At 36.1% G+C, this 25140-nt stretch overlaps 1 protein-coding gene and 1 long non-coding RNA gene across 12 annotated transcripts in view; both read right to left on the bottom strand.

Annotated features, from left to right (window-relative positions):
• Nucleotides 1–1839: 1839 nt before the first annotated feature.
• LOC128093830 (uncharacterized) overlaps nucleotides 1840–25140 on the bottom strand; it is a 94004-nt gene continuing 70703 nt past the window's right edge. Inside the window, exon 2 of the long non-coding RNA XR_008212781.1 lies at nucleotides 1840–4329. This is a non-coding gene — a long non-coding RNA (uncharacterized LOC128093830). The remainder of the gene's footprint in view (nucleotides 4330–25140) is intronic.
• LOC120426217 (putative thiamine transporter SLC35F3) overlaps nucleotides 5843–25140 on the bottom strand; it is a 169965-nt gene continuing 150667 nt past the window's right edge. For 2 of the 11 annotated variants that reach the window (XR_008212779.1, XM_052711650.1), the window contains 2 exons: nucleotides 11325–11455; nucleotides 6251–6390 (listed from right to left, as the gene is read on the bottom strand). Coding sequence is in view for 8 of the 11 variants with exons in the window: in XM_052711650.1 (XP_052567610.1) it covers nucleotides 11369–11455 (87 nt within the window). In the remaining 3 variants the exon portion in view is untranslated. Of the gene's footprint in view, nucleotides 6391–11324; nucleotides 11456–15927; nucleotides 16176–23151; nucleotides 23399–23533; nucleotides 23713–25140 lie in introns of those variants that run through there. The other 9 variants (XR_008212778.1, XR_008212780.1, XM_052711651.1 and 6 more) reach the window with 6 other exon arrangements.

The raw sequence follows: 25140 nt of genomic DNA, 5'->3' as shown, positions 1-25140 counted from the left end.
CTCTCGATAAAAATCCTCGACTGAGAAGATCTGACCGAAACTTCGACACTGAACATCGTTTCGTCGTTTGGAAACGATCGGAATCACAGTGGGTACACGCCGGAGAAGAGACGTATTGTCAGCAAGAACAACACACGGGAGAAGAATATCGAAGGTTTCTATAACATCTCGATTCGGGTCGCCAAATCAGTGACCACAAACTACCGGAAACTTTGAAGGATCGCAAGTCCGCTGCTCGTGTTAAAACTGTAGTGTCTTCGTCTTCCAAACAAATGAAAATAATATCAATATATTGACCGGGTAATAATAACCCGAAAACGACTACCCCTTCAGAAGCGTGTATTTGATTTTGGCGGCGAATGATAAGAGGCGCGTGTTTATGTTTACGCTGTGGACAGTTGAGAGAGAACGTTCGGCGCGGAAGTGTGAGTGTGATTGAATTGTGCTGGAACCGGTTGGCGGAATCCAGAACAGGACACGACGGAAGCGGACATAAGTCAGTGGATGGTTGGGGGGTTGATGATCGGCATTGATGGTGCAGCGTCCAGGTCTACAAAAAGCAAGTAGTGTGCAGAACAATTGACCACAACAAAAGAAGAGACAACAACCTATATGGTGATCATGTCGAACAATAGTAATAGAGTTATCTAAGCCCGATCTCACGCACACTAGCTTACCGTTTGTTTTTGCTGGCGACCACAAATTTTAACCTAAAAATCCATCGTGTACGTACACGCAATACATGCGCACGTAGATAGCTCTATACCATCTTGAAGAGAATGTCATCTTCGATATTTTGTTATAGTTTGGGGAATGGCATAACCGATAACAATTTGTTGCAATAGCAACTCAAAGCAGTAGAATCTCTATGACGTTGGTAATAGTAATGACACAAAAACCTCAAACAGTTTCACGTAACACAACAGAATCTGTTGGACTGTTCTGATATTCGAGATGGTGGTCAACATTACATATCACAATCATCACAATGTAAAGGTTATCTACCAGTCAGTTGATTCTATGGTTGTAGTTTGAAGAGACTGGAGAAAACATCGATAGATAGTGCAATATTGAGATCGAGAAGATAGACAACCAGTGGGTCTACACGCACATTCAAAATCGCTCAGTTTTCATCAAAACAGAACCTACTCAGCTATAAGTTAATGGGGCATCTGTCATATTTGAGTGAACTTAGCTCAGAATTTAACACAAATTATGTAAAATTCACCTAGATGCCCATTTGCTCATTTCTAAGTAGGTTCGGTTTCGACAAAAACCGAGTGATTTGAAAAAATATACTTGATCTGGATTTTGGTTTGGTACTGAAATGAGTATTTAAAAATTTCGGATATTTTCAAACAAAACTTCACCTCAACTGTTCAGTTTTTTTTTTAGATTGCTGATTATGATTTCTTTATTTGAAAAATAAAAACAGTATTCCAAACTACCTACTACAGTACCGGCCGCGTCAACCGCTAACATTTAACGATAACATAAATGCTTCTTACACGTTACACCTTTTTTTGTCATTCAGTTTTGCTAATACCCATTCAAACTTATCGCTTTGCTCCGTCGTGGATGTGGAAAATGCCTCCAAAATAAACCATTCTAACAAAGTTTTGGATTTATTTACTTTTTTTTACAATAGAAATATATGTTTTGTTGAGTATTTCTTCGTTACTAAAATGGAACAATGCTAAATGTTGTCAACTTGGGGTTTAAAAACATCGATTTTTGTTGTTGTTTGTTGGTTTATTTGCACGAATGTGGATTAAATGCGCTTACAAGATTGATTGTTACAGATTACGATTATTCTTTTTTTTTCGCCCCAGGCTGGAATGATTTGATTCTATTTTACAAGGATGTATAGAAAATGTCTAAAGGTGTTTCTGTGGCTGTGTTTTTTTTCGGGGTTTTCCTTTTAATCTAAACTAGTTTTATTACTTTGAAAACGATCAATCCATTTGTCAATCGTTTGTGAGTATTGAATTTTCTATCACGTCGGCCTAACTGTGCCACATTTCTAATACTAGCGACCTTTAGCATCACGTGCTCAGTTTGACAGTTGCTGTTTTAAACTGAACGTAACCTGCTTAACCTTTGGATGTGTCAAGGTTGTTCAATGTTAATCGAAAAGAAGTTAACGCTGTGGTTTAAACAGCATCGTTAAACAAAGCACGTGACGATAACAGGGTCTTTCTGGCCATTATTATCAAATCTTTCTTTCATTTTAATTTTGAGTAAAATAACATTTTTAATCACATAACGACTCAAGCCGCATGAACCTTTACATTGAGAAAAGAGCATTAAAATGTATTGTTTTCGTTTTCTTCTTCTTCTGGTTGCAGTTTGTTTATTTTTAACCCTATCACAATTCCGTCAACAGTTGATTTTCAATAGTTCTAGTTTTGTAATCCATTTAGGCAATATTTTGTTCGTTTTACTTCGCTCAACCCGTTCCATCCAATAACATCTTTTTTGTTCTTTCGCTAAACGGAATATTTTTTATTGGCCACTGTTTAACTTTATTATTTTATGATTGTTCAGCTTTTCCAAAAGATATCGGCATTGAAGACAACCCGGCCTATCATACTGATAGTTTTGTTTTACCCAAAATCAGTATTTTCTATAGCAGTGTAAAAATGACAACAAAATGCTTGGTATGTTCGATTGAAGGCTAGTTCCGCACTGAGTGCCGCACTCAGTGCTGTCAAAGTGTTTTTTTTTTTTTGAAGAAACTCGCGCACGAGTTTCGCCACCATTTTGGAACTGAAAGTCTAGTGCCGCACTCGATATTTTTTCAGTTTCTAATTTTGAACCAAAACTGGCACCGGCTCTTCAATCGAACGTACCATTAGATTTCGTCAAATCCCGAACCTCCACGCAAATATCAAATAAAATTGTGTAACACCTGACAATGTACCCTAGCTAGGAATGAATCACAGTTTCAACTCAATTCTGAGTAAAACTCATCCCAAATCTGACAATTTGCCATACACCCACTCAGTTCTGAGTTGGTTTGATAGTAACGAAATCTGAATTATTTGCAATGTGCGTGTGGTCAAAATGGGATTTGATTTTCAAATTTATTTGAAATTGTTCAGATTTGGATAATTGGCAGACAAAAATCTTACAAAATCGACAAAATTTGTCAAAATTTTACAAATTTTGGTGATTTGAAGAAGTGTGTACTTTTTCAATTTTAACCTGAGTACTATTGTTAATTTGATTTGGTTAACCGCGGTGGATTTTCTTGAAATAATTCGAACTGTCAGAAATCCACCAAAGCATCTACCACATTGATCACACAAAAAACTGTGGTAGAAAAGTATCCACCGGTAGATGCTTTGGTGGATTTTTGACAGTTCGAATTATTTCAAGAAAATTCACCGCGGTTAACCAAATCAAATTAACAATAGTACTCTGCTTTTATAAGGAGCTGCAAAATGCAAAAATAAATTGACTCAAAATTACTATTCAGTAAAAAAGCAAAATATTCAGAATGGGCTGTATTTTTTTTAATTGAATTTCTATCGAAAACAATGAAAAAGTGGAAACTGTAGCCTGGGTTATTTTAGCTAAAAAAACGTTACTTAATCCACCTTTAGGTGGTTGGTGCCTTCCTCTCATTTATAGAGTGATTACAATCCCCTAAAGTGTCCACATGGTTTATGGATCTCCCCTAACGTGATCGCAGCACCTAAGAGGTCCTAATAAAAATAAGCGACGAGATAAAAAAATAGACTTCCTACAGACTTTTTGTCAAGATTATACAGACACCGCCTTTCAGGAAAATGGCATCCCTCTACAAGGCTTTTTTCGTGGCGATCAGATGGGACCATTTGAGGTTATGTAAATTCAGACCATTTTTTAAACTGCTTGTAAGTTTAGATAGGTAAGTCAGATCTTGAAAATTCTTAATCCACAAGAAAGGTCTTCTCATATGCTTTCTAAAAATATATAACATGTGAGGGTTTCATGAAAAAACCACCCTTTTTACCATAATTTTAATTTAATATGAAACAGTTTTTTTAACATAACTTTTTAAAAAAATGATAAAACTGCATGAATTTAAATAGCAACTTAGGGGACGTTAAGACGGATCGATTAAAACCATTCCGGCCAAAATCGGTTGAGCCTGTGACAAGATATTCCAGTGACATTGATTTGGTACACATGTCTACATACAGCCAAACACACAGACATTTGCTCAGCTGGTGATTCTGAGTCGATATGTACAAATGAAGGTAGGTCTAGGAGGTCTAACTAAAAAGTTCGTTTTTCGAGTGATTTTATAGCCTTTCCTCAGTAAAGTGAGGAAGGCAAAAACTGTGCTTCCTCAAAAAAATAGTTTCAAATTTATATTCTCTCAGATTAAGTTGAAGTTAAATTGAAATTATTTTCTTTTATTCTATTTAATTTGTATTTTATCAGATTTTAGTGGTTCTGCTTCAGAAACTTGGAGAAAAAAAATACAAAACTCAAGCTATAGAACACGCTCTTCAAAACGAACTTATTTCTTTATACGCATATTTCGTCAAATCCAACCGGGGATGTCGGGAATGAGCTGTTTACTAGAATTCTGAGCGAAAATCAACCAGACTCCAGTAAGATTCTCCCAAATGTGGGCACATTAAGTTTTCAAGTAGAAAATTTACCAACACATTCAAACCACGCGGTGCCACACGAATTCGTTTGTTTGCATTAGAATTCTGGTTTCTCTTTTTTCGCAAAAGTTGTTTATCATGCGAATTATAGCTAGTTTTTGTGGCTGACCGCCCGATGTCAAGCCAACATATTTCGAAGGGACTGTGACAGCTCTTTGTTATGATCCCAAAATCACAGCGGCTGTGTCGACATTCTGACGAGGACCAGATAGCCTTATAGAATTGAGTAAAAAGAAAACTCTTCAAAACTCACTCCTGAGTTGTGACGAAATCTGAGTGAAAATAAAACACAAATTATTCGTTATTTGAAATGAGCGTGTACGAGTAGTTAGAAACTTAAGGATCTTCAGCATAAGTTTATTTTGAGTAAGTCAAAACTTGAGCGAAAAATATCAAATTTTTAGTTGATTTCAAATAAATCCACCGTAACAAATATCAATATTTAAAAATTAGAGTGATTTTAACTTGCATTCAAAAATAAAAATAATCAAAACTTTTGTATCAGTTTGAGAGTACATTTGGTTGCAGTTGCCTTCGCTTGAAAAGTTTGATTTGTTTACCTTTTTTCGCCAGTTGTTTGCTTGTCCGATCCTCTTTGACGCATCACAATCTTTTCCTTTTTTCGCCAGGGGTGGTGGTGTAGCTTTGTGATGGCCAAATGGATCGCTACACGACCACTCCTGCGAAGAATTGTAAATATTATGATCAGATTACTAAACGAAATTTGATTCGACTGTTTATTACCACTCTCGCCCATTCACGAAATATTCTAGCAGAGTAGGTTCTGACAGAATCCTGCTAGAACGGCGGAGCATTTCTGCCAGAATGCTGTAAGAATATTCAGCTCTGTGCGAATTCTGCTAGAACCCTGCTAGAACGTCGTGACTGGGCGATGCGACGTTGACGTTTCGCTATTGACAGATGAGTTTTTTTTTAATTACGTTCGTTTTTTTGTTGGTGGGTATACAAAGAGTGATTTTCGTTTAAAAGTTGCGTGTTTATATGCCTGCGAATATTCTGACAAAATTGTTGTTATTCCTTAAAAGTGTGAAATTGAAACGCTGTCGTAACTGCGTCAGGTTGGCAACACTGCTCGTGCCGAGTGCTGCCATACTGGCGGTTGCTATAAAATTTTGTCTTTTTCAGGCAAGCTTGAGAACTAAATTGACGTGATTAGTGTTGCCAACCTTGCAAACACAATCAGCCCTTTCCCGTTATTGTTACTGACAGTGAGTTTGAAAAATCGTTAATTGGCAATTCTTGAATCTTAGCGTTAAGTTTTGGTTTCGTCACCCGGATATGGTTTCTGCTTTTTTTCTTTGTTTGTATGTTGCGCTATGCAGATGTCTGAGTGTTACTGCAGCGACCCGTACGAGTTGCTGCGGCCGTTGATCTGCCGCGCCGGAAGGGCCATCGCAGTGCTGCTTCCGCCGGCGCCTCCGCCACCGACAACGGACGCCTTCCGGCCGATAAAGTTCGTCTCGGTGAGCGAGTAGTGGCGCAGCTTGGAGTTTAGGCTGATGCTGTCACTGCCATAATCGCTGCGAATGTAGTGCTGAAAGTGGTGCAGCTGGTGGAACTGCTGCTGCTGCTGCTGTTGCTGCTCGGCGGTCATCTCACCCTGCCAGAGGGAGAGCGAAGATGCGATCGAATGTAGCCCGTCCGATAGTCGATGACGTCGCGATGATGGGAGGGAGTTCCGCTTCGCGGATGACGGCCCCATCTGGAATGAAAGAGCGCAGGACGGGAAAAGAAAAAAAACCATGATGACAGTGGAGCGCGCGTGCCATAATGGCGGCTGTTGGTTGCTATAAAAAAAACAATTATCTCCCGGCGCGATTTGCAGTCAATGTGGGGGGTTGCTATTTTTAGACCACCGCAAATACGTGCCGTTGCATAACAAGTGGCCAACTGTAGAGCGTGGGAGTACATGTCTGGGGGTGCTGTCGTCCCACGCTTTTCCGGCTTTTGTCACTCTTGCGAGCGTGGAAAGGACGGCTGGCGGCACCCTTGGTAGTTAAACTTTATCGCCACTTTTACGGTAGCTTCTTGGAGTGAGCCCTAGAGGGAGAGTATCTTTTGTTTTGCCTTTTTTTAAGCTGATGTGAAAAGAATCGGAAACATTCTTTTTAGAGAGTCCGGTTATGTTTCATTTGACGGAATAAGGGCGGAATTCATTTTAAATTTGTTCCCAAAAGTTTTTTTTTTCGAAAATTCATGGATGTTTTGAAAATGTTCAGGAGTAGAATTACTGTAATAATTATTTTATTATGCATTTTTGATACGTTTTTTCTTTGAATTTTGAAAACTGGGCTTGAAATAAGATTTTTTTTTATTTTTGAAGCCAGTGATTTTTTTTGTCGACATTTTTTTTAAACAAATCATATTTAAGAACCGAACCGAATTTGCATTCGAAAAGTACCTAAAATTTTTGTCTGATAAAATGTACCGTTCGCAAGTTATAGCCGCTACTGTTTTTTTATCGCATTTTTTGCATTTTGAAAATACTTTTTTTAATTTTTGTTAATAAATATTTTTTTAAATGTGAGAAGATTTCCTACAATTTTCTCGTTGAGACTTTGAGAGAAAGATATGAGATTTTGTAATTGGGTCCTAAAATTAAGCTTGAATTTGTGATATTATTGCTCACAACGACAAAGCTTATTTTTCTGAGTACAAATGGCCCTTTGTACGATCGCAAATGATTTAAAATTGATTTTTATTATTCAATTTTCAAAATTTAACTTCGCGGCTCTTCCTGACAGAAAGCATCCTACTTGACGGATCGTTCCAAGGGGGGCATAGTTCCACGGCAACATTTCAAAAGGCATCATGTACATTTTGACACTTTCTGGGTTATTGCATATTCTGAAAGTGCTCCTAATGAGCAAAAGTTATTTCAGTAAAGTTTGTTTAATAATGATTTTAAATAAAGTGACATAAACAAAATCTCTGGCATCAGCAGTGCCTGTTTATATAGCCTTGTCAACCTGTCAAATAAAAGACTACATGAACCTCGTGACGAAAAAAAAAGCATCAAGAAAAAGTCGCCATGTACATTTGCCGACAAAAAGCGAATCATAACAAAACTTCCCCTCCACTTGCAAAAGGCGCCATGTACATTTGGCGAAGAAAAACGAATCATAACAAAGCTTCCTCATCCAATGACAGCAGGGTGATATAGACGTTTGTGATTTCAAGAGAAGTTATGTTTGTTTTTCTTAAATATGATGACGAGTAAGGTTTTATTGAATATGGATGATCAATTATCAATAAAAGCAACATTTTTCATCGTTTGTTATCGTTAGAACCTGGGTGATGAAAAGAGAGAATACGTAACGTGATTTTCGAATGGTCCCACTTTGTTTACATCTACAAAGTAGGAGGCTGTTCAAGCACAAGCATGACTTTTTTCTTACTGATAAATGAGCTGTTTTATAATCAGTAGCTTGTATTTTATTTTGTCTAGTTTTTGACATTTTTTGCTGGAAAATTGTGCGTGTTTTTAAGTTTCGATCGGTTAGAAGAAGTTTATCTTTTTTACGGGTGACAAAGAACTGCGGCGAGAGTGTTATTTTGCGATGTCGCAGATAAATTCCCTGGTTGATTATGAAATCCTGCAGCTCTTCCTGGTCCAGCGAAAAAACACCGCTAATTCTAACGAAGCTAATCCAACAAACAGAAAAGATTTTCACTAAACCAGTTGGTTTTCAAACGGAATCAAACAATAAAGACAGCTTCTGGATAGATACAACTGCATCGACTTCATAAACAACTTCCATTCATAATCATAAAAAATGACGATCTCGCCGTCAACTTTTTGAAGATTTCTTTACTTCAACTCCAGGTTCCAAAAGCCACACATTTTTATTTTTGCAAAAAAAAAACAATTTTTAATGATCGATAACAATACTCTCTACTTTTGGCGAACAGTAAATTGGTTCCACTTTAACAGTTCAAAATTGAGGCCGTTTTGCGAACCACTATTCAGCACCCAGGAAGTGAACTTTGTGATATTTAAAAAAAAGGTTCATAAATAGTTAATTTTCCTCATTTCATATTTCAAACCAAATTTAAAAATTTAGATTTGTTTTATTGAAAAGAATTATGAATGAGTAATTTCACAAAAAGTGTCATTTTTTAACATTGAAAATTTAACCAATAGTTTTCGAGATATCGGAAATTACAGGCTAATGGAACACCTGGTTTGAGTGGTAGTTTGACAGTTCGCTCCATAAGAAATGCATTGATCACCACTAATCGCGTCGGGTGCTCCTTTTGAATTTTTTTTTTCTGGGACAGCTTTCCTTCATAAAATATTTAAAAAATGTTAAAAATTTCCGAGTGTTATATCCTCAAAGTGACTATAATTATTAAGAAAAATTATATCGCTCATATCCAAATTTTGCACCATCATTCGCTATGGCTCAAACATGTCTTTTTGAGCGCCATAAAACATACAAAAAAAATCGAAAATAAAAAAATACGTATTTTGGGAATCCAACTCTTAGTGAAAAAAGTTAAACAAAGAAAAGGGTATTTTTTTGGAGTATAACTTTTTGAATTCGTTTATTCGAATGGAGCTGCATTCCAGTAAAGCCTAATCTAAAATCAAACTTACGCAAACTCTTGCGAAAACAATCATCATGTTGATCCGGATGTCGTCCGACATCGAAGTAACAAAGTAAACAGGGGCGATTTGCTATCAGGCATGTCGCATGCCAGATTTGCAGATTTTTTAGCACAGGATCCATGCTCAAACGTATTTTTTAACTATGTCAATCGTTGATATCTTATGAAATGATTTTTTCACTAAATAGATAAAGGTATTGTGGTTCTTCTGCTGAAAAAGTTTTTGAAAAGATTGTTTTTGAATCAAGTTAAATTCATTTGCGTGTTTGTGATGTGCCCGAAAATCTGCAAAATCTGGCATGCCTGTTAGCCACTGTAGATCAGGCTTAAGCGAATCCAAATTCACTAACTGGAACGGCAGACAGCTGTCAAAAGCACGAAACTACATGCTAGGAAAACGACGGACAAAGGGGTCGTCGAAATGTAAACATTAGTTTGACAGCTCAGTTTTGACGTTTGAATGTTTTTTTAAATTCGAATACGTTCGGTCCTAAAGCCCTATGCCAATTTTTATGTACAACGGTAAAAAACACGATTGAAAACCATTTCTAATCACTTTGTTTTCATCTTAATACAAATAAACTTATTGACAAGACCACATCTTTTCGATGGGTCAACTATGGTCCCCTTGGAACGAGCTGTCAAGTAGGACCTTTTCTGTCAAGAAGGGTCGCGAAGTTAATTTTTTCAAAATTAATTTAAAAATTCATTTTCCATTTTCCAGAAAAATTAGCTTTATCGGTGTGAACAATAATATCACAAACTTAAGCTTCATTTTAGGACTCAATTAGCGAGTTTTTGGATTTACGGATCCGCTCTGTAGTCCTAATTATAATCTACAATTTTTTTGATTAGATAATCCCATCTCAAGATACAAATTTTATTGTATGGAGACTTGTATGAAACAAAACTAATGATGCAAAAGTGCTGCTTTTGGCATAGGGAATGTATGTACAAGGCTTCATCCAAATAAATGAAACTCAAATTAAAAAATCGCGAAATAATCTGCGAAAATCTAGAGGACTGCTCAATTTTGGTTTGGTCGTGCGTTAATTTTGCTTTTAAAAGATTTGAACAGGTAATACAAGTTATATCAGAACTTCTCGTAACAAATTTTGGTCGTGTTATAAATGTGCTTTAAAAATATTTATTTAAAATATCAGACATTTAAACTTAATTGTAGTTGTGAGGTTATGCAAAATTGAGAATAGAAACGTGAAGTCCAACATGAATGTTAACAAAAATGTTGACTAATTTTGTAGAAGAATGATTATGGTAAAGAGTGAAAGTAAATGTCTGAACTTGTCATTTACACTATAAAAATTAATCGTTCTGCTATCATAAATATCTTAAATGTCATGTTCAAACAAAACGGTTTTCCAATAATGACGATAACAAATAGTTTTTAACCAGTTCGACGAAAGGATTATCGTTTTCCCATTGAAAAGGTGTGTGTCGATTGTGAGTGTGTGTAAATTGACTTTTCACGGAACACGTTTGCACCACAGACAAACGGAAGAGACATTTTTTATAATACTCTAAATATTAGTCCAACAAATTTTGATTTTAAATGATATTTATCGAATATTTGTTTTAGAAATTTAAGGTCTGTTTGACAATTTATGTCCTCATCGAGAGTCATCAAAAGGAAGAAACCTGTCGATTTCTGTTGTACTTCTGTGAATGTGTGTGAGTGTGCAAGAAGGGTAGGTAAATAAGTACTACGGAGAGGTAGAAAAGGGAAATCGAGTTATTAATAGCGCATTTATAAGCGGATACATAAAGAAAATTGAAATATACACACACACGCGCGCACTCGCACACTATTTATAGCGAAGAAGGAGTAATAGTGAGAGCACACTATACAAATCTACCAATCCGACAAATATACTGAGCGATATACAGAGGTGAAATACACGTTAAAAATATGTTATATTTAGACACCCATTTTTAGTTAAGGATCGCGCCGTTCCTACAAATACGCTCAGTCGTCCTCAGATTGCCTAGTTTTGGGGGGCGTCTTACCTTAACCGGGTGGCGGTGGTGACCTCTCGCGTTCCGTCCTTGAACTACCGAGAAGCGGGAGCCGGGTGACATCTGGCGGTGGTTTCGATTAATTGCCCACTTTTGGTGGTCGTTGTTGTGGCCGTCGGCGACTGGTGCGTTGATTGGTTATTGTTTTTCAATAGTGTGTTTGTGTTTAAGGGTGTTTTTTTTGCTTTGCACGTGGAGAAAGGACAGCATGAGAGCGGTGATGCGGTGTTGGTAGTGTGGTAGGTGTTGTAAGACAGAAGACGTGAGGTTAGAAAGAGAGAGAGAGAGAGAGAGAGAGAGAGAGAGAGAGAGAGAAAAGAAAGGAAAAGATTGCATGAGAAAAGGTTCATCAACTATTTACTCAAACAGGGCAGTTGAGGGCTGCAGGGAGATGAAGATTGAAATTTAGAGTTCAAACGTTTGACTCAAATGTGGGTACATTGCAAGCGATAGTTGAAGGAGAGCTGGATAATGACCGGCGATGAATTTGTAAAATGCCAATTTGCGAGATTGGATTTAGTGTGTAGAGGGAAACATTCAAGGCTCAAGATTTCAGGCAGTCGAGATTCAGCGGATCATCAGAGAAATTTACTTATTTGAGACAATAGAAAAAGGTGAGAGAAATTGCAAAAGTACATACTGAATAAAGCATTTATCGAGTGGACCAATAAAAAACATAGATTTTGTAATTTCAGAAGAAAAGTTCACCTATAAAAACAAGTGTCGACATCGAGAATCGAACTAAAGACCATTTACATATCGAATCCGCGCCTTCGCCGTATCGATTACCACAGTTTGATGAATATGGGAGTCATTTGCTGATATAAGCCACCCATTGGGATAAACTGTTTGTGTGTTGAACGAATGAACATGAATGAACGTGGTGGTTTCAAATTCACTCAGTTTTCGTCAAAACTGAACCTACTAAGAAATGAGTAAAGGGGGCATCTGTCAGATTTGAGTGAATTTCACTCATAATTCCACGAAAAACTGAGTGATATTCACCCAGGTCTGTGTGAAATTCACTCAAATTTGACAGATGCCCCCTTTAGTCATTTCTGAGTAGGTTCGGTTTTGACGAAAACTGAGTGATTTGAAACATGCGTGTACCATTTGATTTTGGTAGAGCTATTATCTCGGCCTTTATTGTGGGTGTTCTTTTAGTATTTACCTATTTTTTAGATGAATTTCACCCACGTGAGTAAATGGTGCATCTGTCAGATTTAAGCGAATTTCAGGATCTGAGTGAATTTCACTAAATTATTGTTGAATTCTGAGTGAAAATTTGTCAAATCTGATTGATCCCCCGTTAACTCATTTCTGAGTGGGTTCGGATTTCAAGGAAACTGAGTGATTTCAAATGTGCGTGTAGATAGTAATCCCAGCAACCCAGTAAGAATTTTGGCTCGAGCTTTTGGCCGATTTAAGCTCGATCTCGAATTAATTTCTCACTGAGAAGCATTGTCTTTTGTAAGCACTAATCAAAATTTTCGGCACCCTCAGCAAATGTCAAACCAGTACAAACTTGCTGCCGAATCGTTTCCTTGCTTTGCAAGACAATAGACAATAACCTCAAACCCCGGTGGTTGGGGAGCGTTCTTTTATTACGTAACGCAAAAAACGGATTTTTAGACCCCCTCCCCCCCTCGTAACAAAATTTCCATACAATTTTTCAAATTTTTGTATGGAGCGTAACAGGGCATCCGACCCCCCTCCCCCCACCTGCGTTACGTAATAAAAGAACGCTCCCTTGGTCACTTTTTCGTTTGAAACTTTTTTGTTTGTATCCCGATATGTCGAAAAATGTCAAACTGAAAAAAGATGAACTGTCATTTATAAAACGGAGCTCACGCGCACTTTTAAAACAAACAAAAAATAGTTTGTGATTCCAGTGTATAAGGTTATCAAACTAGCCTAAAAGAGCCCAAAAGCATCGAAATGATGCAACCAAGATAAACGATCTCAAGCAAAGTGTAAACAAACAGTGTATTTGTAGTAGTTGTATACAAAAGGAACAAGCGAGTTAGAGTGATACAATATCGAAAGACAAAAAGTTGAATAGACAAAAGGTCTAAAGTGAACAAATGTTCGAATCGACAAAAATATACCTTTTTATAAATGAGCATAATGTCTCTGTGGTTCAACAAGGGTTTAATGACGCAATGTTTTTTTCTCATAAATCTTTTATAGGGTAATAGCGATTGTTCACGCTCCATACAAAAAAGATTTGTTTTGTATAGAAATTATCCACGAGGGGAGGAAGGGGAGGTTCGAAATTTCAAAAAAGTGTCCACGTGGTATATGGATGCTCCCTTATGTTTGACAAAAGGTTGAAAGGCACAAGGTCGATGGACAAAAGTTTGAATGGACAAAATTTGGAATGTGTATTAAAGATCTATGTAATAGATTGTGAATTTTTCATGATTTCACACACGAGCAGTTCTTTAAAAAATTTCATGTGAAACAGTCTGATTTTAAATATATTTTTATTGATTAATTTTAATTGGACTATTTCGGTGAAATCTGACACACATGTTTCCTAAAAAGGCCCTTAGCTGATTTAGTTTTCCGTCCTTTATTTCTTTTTTTAAGACTCTAAACAGACTTATCGACCAATCCACCTAAAATTTCCTCAACTTTCTTCTAAAATTTGTGTCAGATTTCACCGACTAGTCCGATTAAAATTAATTAATATCAGTTCACGGTGACCAAAACAATATGGATTATTTTGTGATTCTTATACTTTTGCATTTGCAAGTATTTTTAAAATTTATGTGGTACCCTCCCCCATTGCAAATCGATCCGAAACATGACTAGACAAACAATATTTTTCAAAAAACTTCAAAATTTGAATGGAAATAATGTCTAATCATCTGAATCTAATCATATTTAGCATGTTTGAACTCGTTTAAAAATACGGTGAGCTTTTGTGAAATGTCATTGCACAGTGTAAATTGCACCCCCCTTGACTTTGGGCACAGTCGAGGGACATAAACTTCAAAAACTATTTGCAACGGCCTTAATCAAACAAATAATTTTTTAAATATTTTTGGATTTTTTCCATACTTTTGAACAAAAGCAGTTCTTTAGATAGATTGATATGAAATATTCTCAATTCAAACATATTTTACGATACAAAAAATATTCTTTAACAAATAATTTTCATTTCTACCTTTGATGAACTAAGGGAAAGTTCTATTATTACGTAATGCTGCGAGCAGTCATATATACGGCATCCAAAAGATTTGAGTGAATGTCACTCAGAATTCAATTCAAAACTGAAAGGAGCTTCATTTACTCATTTCGGAGTTAATACGGTTTTGACGAAAACTGAGTGATTTTAAATAAGCAAATCGAGCAAAACTTTTGTACGCTTAACTTTTTTTGTCCTTTACTGCTACAATCAAGTATTTTCAAAATCTCCTCCTGCATTCGATGTTGTTTGGAAAGCAATTAAAGAGAATTCGACAAAAAACTATTTATAGCTTTTTATTTTTTTTTTTTTTTACACAAAAAGAACATTTCAGTTTTTTATTTTCAATTATTTTATTAAACAGTTACAAGGAAACAAAAAGCACTTTTTACTGAAAAAAAAAAACTTTCGTATCAAGACAGTAACCCTGATATAAACCGGTAAGCCTGCTCAAGATTAAGCACTGACCAAATTAAACACCATCTTCAAGATTGTTCCCAAATGACCACCTTCCCACGCGGCTTCCCCCACCAGAACAAGCGCGAGGTCTGTTTCGTTTTATTGTGATATTATTCGCCTTCCTATATCTTTTGTAACGGTGATGCGCAGCACTGAAACATAATCGTGAATGGGTTTTTTTTGTTTGCGGTAGTCAAACAGAAAATCATAATTTCATTCGGGGTATAATTTATGACTGAGACCATTTTTTGCTGGAAATCGAATTAACGCGATTTACTGAGAAAAATGCTTTGAAACTTGTGAGTAACACAAAATGAAACTTGCATGCAACACTCGCGCGCAAGTCCCACCCGCAACGGCAACGCCATCTGCTAACGAATAGCTGCGACGTGACCTAGAGTGCCCTACTCGTGGGAAATCCGCTTTTTTATTGGGTGCGAAGCCACCACCGCAGGACAAAAATTAGGCCATTCGCCGACCCGTGGCGACCAACTTTCATTCCTGAAGCATAATGACTTTTTCGTGGCATGTGGTAAATTCCCTCGGCAGATATTTTTCATGAAACTTTTTTTGTTTTTTTGCTCGTCTTGCGTTCCATTTTGAGGAGGAGTGGGACAAGAAATATGCTTCAGTTACTCCCACAACAATTTCGTTTCCTCCCCGGTCTGAGTAAATTGGGTGGGCAAATTGAGTGAGTGTTGTTCCGAGTGGGTGTGTGTGTGCGTTGAACACAGAAAGATCCGGTGTAATTCCTCTGAATGATACATGAGAGCCAATTAATTAGAGAGAGTGAAACAGAGCAAAGGATTCAGATTTAGAACAGGGAAGAGAACAGCACAAAGATAGAGTGAGTATTTGGTGGGAGTTGGTGGGGCGCTTGTGGGGAGTTTCGTTCTGTTCCGGTGGGTACAACTTTCAGGGTTCACACACAATCGGACTTACCTTCTCAAGCATGATGTTAATGATCCTTTCAGTGATGATCCGTTGCCGGCGAGGATGACGAGGTTGTCGTTGTAACAATGGCCTGTTGTTGATGTTGCTGTTGTTGTTGATGGTGTAGGTTGAGGTGAAGACTGTGATGGAGATGAAGATGAAAGTGGCGGGTGGTCCATCCGGGTGACGGTGAGTTCTATCTGGTGGTGGAGGTCGGCGAGGCCACCACAATGTCCCGTCTACAGAATGCCGGCCGACTGCGTGGAGGCGCGTAGTTTTTTGTTTGATTGGCAGGGTTTTATAAGGGAGTTGTTTGTGGTTGTCGGTGGTGGGGGGATAGTTTGGTGGGTAGAGTTGAGGGTAAGGGTTGTTTTTTTTTATTTCCAGAATAAAACACAGAGACAGAGAGAAGAAGGTTGTATGTAGTAGTCAAAAGGGAAGTAAGTGTGATATACAAGTGGAAATAGCAGTAGAAAAAGAAAAACTAGACTAGCAATTGAAAAATGGAGATAAATAGAGATAAATATAGAGCAAGAAATATATGCTTAATGGATGGTGCTGGCAGCGTTCTTACAGAAATACATTGAAGAAGGATAATTGTGCGTTATTGAGCAATACAAAACACGTTGCTGACAATTGTCGATGTGGTGAACAAGCTTGGTGCAATGCGATAGTTACATTTGTTTCCAATTTAAGGTTTAAATTCAAAATAATGTTTAGTTCCATTCGAATTTTAATTGTATTCGATTATCCGAATGACTATTGCTTAAATGTGTTGTTTACTAATAGAATGTAATTGTAATTGCCTTGCAGTAGTCAATTTCATCAAGTCAGAGGAATATGCGAGCAATTTAGAGATTTTTTGCTGTTTCCCTGACCTCATTGACGTGAGTTCATCTCACTTCAGTATATCTTCTAGAAGAAACTTAGCAAATTCTTTGAAAACCTCCTCTCAAAACTGGACTTTAATTTTCATAAGTTTTTTTTATATCATTCAATGTCAGTAAATCGAGCATTTTTCGAGTTTCATATCCATTTGTCTGTGACTTTGATCCCATTCACACCCAACCTCATGAATGTATGACAAAAGGTCAAAAGACATAAGGTCGAATGGACAAAAGGTCGAAAGTGGACAACAGGTCGAATGGACAAAACGTCGCAAGGACAAAAGGTCGAATTACCATTACCATTTGTCCATTCGACCTTATGTCTTTCGACCTTTTGGCATTCGACCTTTTGTTCATTCGACCTTTTGTCGCACATCCAAAAAACCCATTTCAGTATTTGTCATTGCTGATGCGAGCACTTTATGAAGGAGCTTAATAAACATTTCTTACTTATTGTTTAAATTAAATTTTAGGTGAAAACAACTCAAAACAATAGTGTTAACATTCTCCATGATGCTTCCGAAATATTGGCTGGGCTTAGGTTTGATTAGGTTAGAAAATTATTCAAAACTAATTAAAAATCAATTCAAGGTGTGAAGATTTTGACGAAATATGGCTGAAAATATCTAAAAAAAAGTTTTTTTTTAATATTTGGGTTGTCATTATTATTTAAACCTGATACAACAGAAATATTTCAGAATAACCCATTTTTTTTTATTAATATTTTTAACCACATTCCGTCAAAGTTGACTTTTTTTTAAATATTATAAAATCCCTTTGTTAAATTTTTAATGATTTCTAAAAATGCTATTACTATCCACATTTATGAGAAATTCTCCATCATTTGATACCTATGCTACAATATCATCAATTTTGAGTATTTTTCAAAATTACGAAGTTTTGTGAAAAATTTGAAATTTTTTAAATAAGTAATTTTTTAAATCGATTTCTATATGAAATTTCCGATCTTTTGATGTACACATTACAAAAAACACCAAATTGATCATTTTTTTCAAAAATACGTAATTTTGTAACAAAATTAAGCATTAAAAAAAGGCTATTGAGCAATTCCATTTCAAATCGGGAATTTTTCTGGTAATTTTGTACCCGCCCCTCTCCGATTTCTATGAAACTTTGTAGACATGTTATCCTAGGCCTATATTAGCAATTTTTGTGTATATAAAGCCAATTGTACTCGAAAATAACATTTGAGAAGGGTGTAAGTTATTTAAATATTTTTGTATTTTGTAATTTAAAAATTACTTTATCTCGAAGCCGTTGCATCGTATCAAAAAGTGGTCACAGACAAACTTGGATGGACTTTCTGGAAAAATACACTGAAATAAAAATACACGCCACTTTTATGAGATTTTTTGATTTTTAAGTTTAAAAGTTAAATTTTAAGGTGATGTCACGATTTTTTTTCGTTAAAATGTTTTGAAGAAGTAGCCTAAGATGTTACAAAAAGACTCACGAAAAATGCAGGATGGTATGTCTCTCCTAATAAAATACAAAAATCATTTACTAAAACTGTATTTTTGAAAAGAGGTCTAAACGCCAAAATTTTTTAAACCGGTAGTCGAAATCGATTCCCCAGACAATTTTACATAAAAATCTCCATATTGACCATTGTCCTGTATCCAATCCTTGTGGAGATACAGCGGTTTTAAAAATAAAAATGTTGAAAAAATAGGTTTTTTTTGCGGTTTTTGGCAATTTCTTTATGACTGACGGGTACTGCTGGAATTGCTCTATTACTATACATATTTAAAGGAAATTTCAAGCAATTTGATATCAACATTTGATACAACAACACAAAAACTTTAAATTTCAGTATTTTTTTCAAAAATAATTGGTTTTGCACAACATTTGGATGCTTTTGATTAGTTTGGGATAGAACAGACACAGAACAACAAATATAGTGCTTCGGTTTCCAAATTTCAAAGTTTTAAGTGCTCTCAAAACTGCTGTCCCTATTTAGACTGTAGTCCCGATTCGTCCCAGTTGACGCTATTACATAAAATCTCAGTATTAATTTTTCAAGTTTAGTGTAAAAAAAGTTTATTTGTGTGAAAAAATCCCATAAGCTCTTTGCTTCATTTAAGCATTGGACGGTTTAACAGATTTGTTTGAAAGAACAAAAACAATCCAAAATATATTTGATTTCCGAATATTTAATATAAATTGTTTGAATATTGTTATTTTTTTAAACAATGTAATATTTTTTTTAATTAAACATCATGAATTCTAACTAGTTCACATACAGCTATTTAATGAACTGCTAATGAGGTTTCAACCTCAGAAAAATAATTAAGAAACAAGAAAATAAAGTGTTAAAAGGAATTAAAAGAATACGAAAATATTTTTGCATTCAAACTATTTCTCATGCCGAGCAACGGTGGCCTTGAGGTTACGGGTTTCGCCTTGCCGATGGCTCGTCAAAGTCAGATCCCTTCAAAGAGTAAATCTGCACACTGGGAATACTGACCGGTAGGGGATGGGTTTCGACTAGCGGCGTGCTGGATTTTCCAATCCACAGGTCGTGAGTTCGATTCTCGAACCGGGATTATGAAGTTTTAAAACTTCCCAAAACTCGCTCATCAATATAAAATTCAAAAAATATGATATATTCATGAAATTTGGACGAAATTCAAAGTTCGAAAGTAATTTTTCTTAAATAGTTTAAGCTCACCAGTTTGATGCAAACTTTGAAAAATAAAAGTTCTTAAGTCTCTTTTCAGAATGCAGTAAAAACTTGACAACATCTCATAAAGCTCGGCCTTTTGCACGATTAGTGCATGTTTAGGTGTTTATTTTTAATTAATTCTACGAATAAAGGGTGCAAAACATCCTTCCTAAACGCTCATCACACGTGTCCATGGTGAGTTTGTGCAAGCATGCACTAATTAGTGCACTTTGCCGACAAAAAAGAGGCAAAAAGCGACGATGCCGCTTTTCAACACAACTATGTAGAAACAACTAGACAGTGCAAACAGCCCTTGTATGTGTGAGTGTGGGAGTTTGTTGGCGTATGTTTTTGGTGCAGTGTCAGCCCTCTGGTCATTTTAGCTTTCCCCTTTGCGACAGTGGGGCTTTCGCGAATTATTTTTTTAAATTGTTTTAGTTTTGGGTTGAATAATCTGGTGGTTAGGGCAAACATTTTAATGGTCCAATAAACAGAATCTTTAAAAAATGTAAAAAATGATAATTAGAGTTGTTAGTTGATTAGGAACTTTTCTGCAAAATGTGTACGTTTTTGTTGACGTGTAAGTCTGAACACTGTCAAAAGAATACTTTCTAAACAAAGGGTAGTCTGAGGGGAAGTCTCCCTTTATCATGTTTTTATTTGATGGTTTTCTACAAGCTGTTTTTTAAGGTTATGTTGTAAACCTTTTCTAAGGAAAAAAAAGGTGTTTTTATGTAAAAACGTTTCTAAAAGCAATTTTGTGAGTTATTTTCGCAACATTCCTCACAGACTGGTCGCAGACAGCCTTTTCCCAGAGGTGGAAATGATGCTCCCTACGGAGCAAGATCATATATAGTAAAGGTGTATGAGGCATTTAGAGACGAAAAGGTGCAATTTTTTTTTCAGGAAGGCGAATCGGAGTTTCAGTTTTTGTGGCAGCATTAAAAGCAGCAGGAAGCATTTTTCGGACCTTGGTGGAAAAAGGTCGAACCTGCAGAAGGGATTAAACCGGATACAAATTCCCTGTTTCCGTTGGTTTTTGTTGTAGCGCTGTGGCTATTATGCAGAGAAAGGTGAGAAAATTGTAGGCAAAACAGTTGGTAACCGAAAGTGTACAATCTTGTGCAAGCTTGTTTGGACATTGACTTTGTTATGCCATAAATGCATTCAAACCTAGGAAACTTCATATAAACAGTACTTACCAATTCAGTAATGAGTAAACATGGCATCTTTGAGGGAATTTCCCTCAAAATGTAGCGAAAATTAAGTGAAATTCATTGCAGAATTCTGACAGATACCCCATTTACTTATTTCTGAGTAGGTTCGATTAAAACGAAAAATGGGTGAAATGAAATAAGAGTGTAGGTAATGATGAGGATAATTTAGGAAAAAGTTATCCTCTAAATTAAAATCACAATAATTAAACACACAAAATCCCGTTTTTTCCGTGTTTTTTTCTAAATGTTTTCCAACGAGCCTTCATGTTCAAATTGACGATATCTTGGCATTTATCGGTTCAAAGTTTAAGATAATAATGAAACCTATTTGCAATTTTCATATCATTCGAATACAAATATTTTCAAAACATTTACTAAGACAAAGTCACAGATTTTGCTTATTGGAAAACACTAAGAATTCAATATGTATAATTTGAAAGAATATCTCTTAGTTAAATAAAACTGTAAGTGTCATTTACTCGAAAATAAATATATGGCCCAAATACTCAATCCTAAGATTTTTTTTACAAATTTGAGTAACTTTTCTAGATAGTGTAGAAATGGATGAAACTACGCCATTTTATCGGTAGCTAATCAGTTTTTCATACTCTTTTCTACAATATCTTTCATGGAGCGAAATATCATTTACACCACTCAAATAGAGAACCAAGAATCATGATTTTTTGAGTTCCAAATCCCACTTTTCATACGAATTTTTCAGTTCATCCCATATAACCATTTTTATGGTTGTAGTACCTGAACCTAGACCTGAACTCAAAAAATCGTATGCACCCTTACCAAAAATCATGATTTTTTGAGTTCCAAATCCCACTTTTCATACGATTTTTTGAGTTCAGGTACTACAACCATAAAAATGGTTATATGGGTTGAACTGAAAAAATCGTATGAAAAGTGGGATTTGGAACTCAAAAAATCATGATTTTTGGTAAGGGTGTATATGGAGAGGCGAAATGTTACTCTCTGAGTTCCAATCAAGATGTCAAAACAGAAGTCCAATCGAGCAACAAGACCTTGCAAGCGATAGGTTGGAATCTCTTTAAAATATTTTTGATCGAAAAACGACATTCCAAACCTAACAAATTTTGTGAAACTTTTGTGTTTCACAAAATGTATGATACCAAAAATATCTTTTTCTGATTAAAACATATTTTTAGCAGAATCCAACCTTTGGGTTTCAAGGTCTTGTCACTCGATTGAAACCCTGTTTGACAGCTCGATTCGAATCCAGAGAGAAACATTCCCCTTCAACATATAGGTTCTCTACTCAAACATGGTCATAGGACCTCTTAAAATAAAAACTCTTGAAATGATTTTAGCTCGTGATTGAGTAAATTCCAATCAACTTTGTTTAATCAACAAAGGATTGTCCCCCTTTAAAAATTCCAATAACTCAAAGTTGGTTAACTTAAATAACTCAAGTTAATCTTGTAAATGGGTTATTCTCCGCCAACTCACACAGCAGTTGCCCCGACCCCTCTTTGAATTGCGTGAAACTTTGTCCTAAGGGGTAACTTTTGTCCCTGATCATCCCCGGGCATCCAATTTTACATAAAACACCTCTTTTTTTTGCGTGTTCAAAAATGAAAGGGGTCGTACCGCCCCTCCGTCACGAGTTATCAAAAAACGGACCTCGGGTTCGTGATCAGGGACAAAAGTTACCCCTTAGGACAAAGTTTCACGCAAATCGAAGAGGGGTCGGGGCCACTTTTCCCGATTTCGTGTGAGTTGGAAGAGAATTACCCAAACATAATTTTTCAAAATTATAAAAAAAAATCATATAACACCAAACGGCCAAAGATAATCGAACTGCAAATGACCAGAAACCATTAACCGTAGTGAATCATGAAAGTTACTAAAAAATTAGTTAAACGATTCTAGCCAGCTAAAACTCACTAAAAATGTTGTAGTTTGACGAAGTGAGGGTGAAAACAACTCTGTAATAAGTAATTTTTATGACCGTGAGACTTTGAAGAAAGATGACCCAAAATAACTAATTTTTAAGTTAGTTTATTAAAGTTCAATCAATAGTAAACTTACTGTAAAATAAATATTTTAAAAGGGGTATTTTGATTTGATTTGATTTAAACTTTGCTGTTTAAAACAAAACAATATAGGATCGTAGCGTATGATTGAAAACAAATAGTGCGTCAGTACATGTTTTAATCGAGTATAAGCGGGATGCACTGCCAATTTACAAGAACCCGCTACGAACCTTTTACACTATTTTGCACGATTTGACAACTTGGATGTCAAATCTACACCGTCATAAGAACCTGGGTAACTTTTGGGTTTTAAAACACGGTCGCTTCAAACTCACACAAGACTGTACACATTCGGGTTGTCACTTTCGGCGATTCAAACAGTAAAAAAAGGATTCGTTGCATATATTTACTGAAAAATTTCCATTTCCAGTTTGCCAACTCTAACTTGCCTTTTTTTTTGGTTTGTGGTGCGTAATCTGTGGATTTGCTACTCTGCCTTACAAGTGGAAAACCATTTCGGGTTCTCGGGTTGGTTTTCCGAAAATTGCTGAAGGGGAGAGGGTTGGGGGCTCATCTACACACTAAACTAAAAAGCCACTACAAGTGGTGACTCCGTCAGGAGACTAGCAACAACCCGTCGTCTTCGTCGGCAACGAATCCACAGTTTGCTGGTCAAAACTGCTGCCGCTATTGCATTTCGTGACAATGGGTGTGAGTTTGACAGAGATAGGCGCAGAGGCAGAGACAGGTGGGGGGGTGTTGGGGGGGGGGGGGATTTAAGGGACGCGTGTGGAAGAAGAAAGCAATATTAGAACTTCTCACCTGAGGCTGGGAATTGAAATTGGTTTTGGGTGGTTTGTTTTGAGTAGGTTTTTTTGGTCTCTTTTGGGGAGTGTGTTTGTGGGGGTGACTATGACCACAATTGTTACTTTCTTTGCTCTGAGCAAGGTTCATCAACAATTCAAGGACTCTGTTAAACGATTACCTCTTTTGCAGTATATCTGGAACGAGGATACAATTGGAAGGGATGAGTTACACATTTTTCGTCAAAAAAGTTGAAGCTGTTGAATTTGTCAAAAATAGTTCAAGAAAAGGTGAAGATGTTCTAGTTTCGCGTGACTTTGAATTGTGCAAAAAGGTTTGTCAAAAAGTGATTAGAAAGAAGCGTTTTCAATCGTGTTTCGTTTGCATTAGCCACCTCAATTTTGGGTAGTGTTGAGCGTGCCTCTAATTTGAGCTGGTGAGGAAGTGGCTTTGTTTGTTGTCATCACCGTCTGACAAGTGGGAATCCCCTGATTTAATATAAAACAAGCTTCATAAACAATGCATCGAATGTCTTCTCCCCGCAAGGATGATAATGGGTTAGGCCCCAAAAGAGGCAGCCTCATCGGGGGAGATAAAGTTTGGTTTCGATCACAGTGTATGTGTTAGGAGGAGGCTGTATGTGTGCGCGCGACGGAGGCGCTTGAGAAGTTATAGATTTAATTAAATTTCATTATTTATGTGTCGGCTTTCCGCTTCGTTTTGGGTCGGGGTTTTCCATGGTACGTGGCAGCGATGTTTGGGCACAATCGAGACATTTTCGGTTGAAAATATGTGACTTTTTTTCTTGCTTTTAATATTGTTTGCTGTTATGTTTTTAACATTACAATATTTGATAATTTAATCGTCTAATTTACAGCAATTCTCTCAGATTTCGGTCATTCGATTTTTTTTGTATTTTTTAAGCTGGCTGAAACTCCTTTGGTGCCTTGGTTATGCCCAAAGAAGCCATTTTGCACCATTAGTTTGTCCATATAATGTTCCATACAAATTTGGCAGCTGTCCATGCAAAAATGATATACGAAAACTCAAAAATCTGTATCTTTTGAAGGTTTTTTTTTGATGGATTTGGTGTCTTCGGCAAAGTTGTAGGTTTGGATAAGGACTACACTGAAAAAATGAAACGCGGTAAAAAAAAATTTGGTGATTTTTTTATTTAACTTTTTGTCACTAAAACTTGATTTGCAAAAAAAAACTATTTTTATTTTTTTTTATTTTTTGATATGTTTTAGGGGACATAAAATGCCAACTTTTCAGAAATTTCCAGGTTGTGCAAAAAATCTTTGACCGAGTTATGAATTTTTAAATCAATACTGATTTTAAAAAAAATCGAAATATTGGTCGATAAAAATTTTCACTTTTTCATTTTTCGATGTAAAATTAAATTAAATTAAAATTGATGTTTTCTAATTTCACCCTAAAAACCCACCATTTTCTAACGTCGATATCTCAGCAACTAATGGTCCGATTTACAATGTTAAATTATGAAACATTCGTGAAATTTTTGGATCTTTTCGAAAACAATATTTTCAAAAAAATAAAATCAAGACTAATGTTTCATATTTTAACATTGTAAATCGGACCATTAGTTGCTGAGATATCGACGT

Source organism: Culex pipiens, chromosome 1 (assembly GCF_016801865.2).
Source record: "Culex pipiens pallens isolate TS chromosome 1, TS_CPP_V2, whole genome shotgun sequence".
In the NCBI taxonomy this organism is placed as follows: domain Eukaryota; kingdom Metazoa; phylum Arthropoda; class Insecta; order Diptera; family Culicidae; genus Culex; species Culex pipiens.
This window is presented reverse-complemented; position numbering and strand designations above follow the sequence as displayed.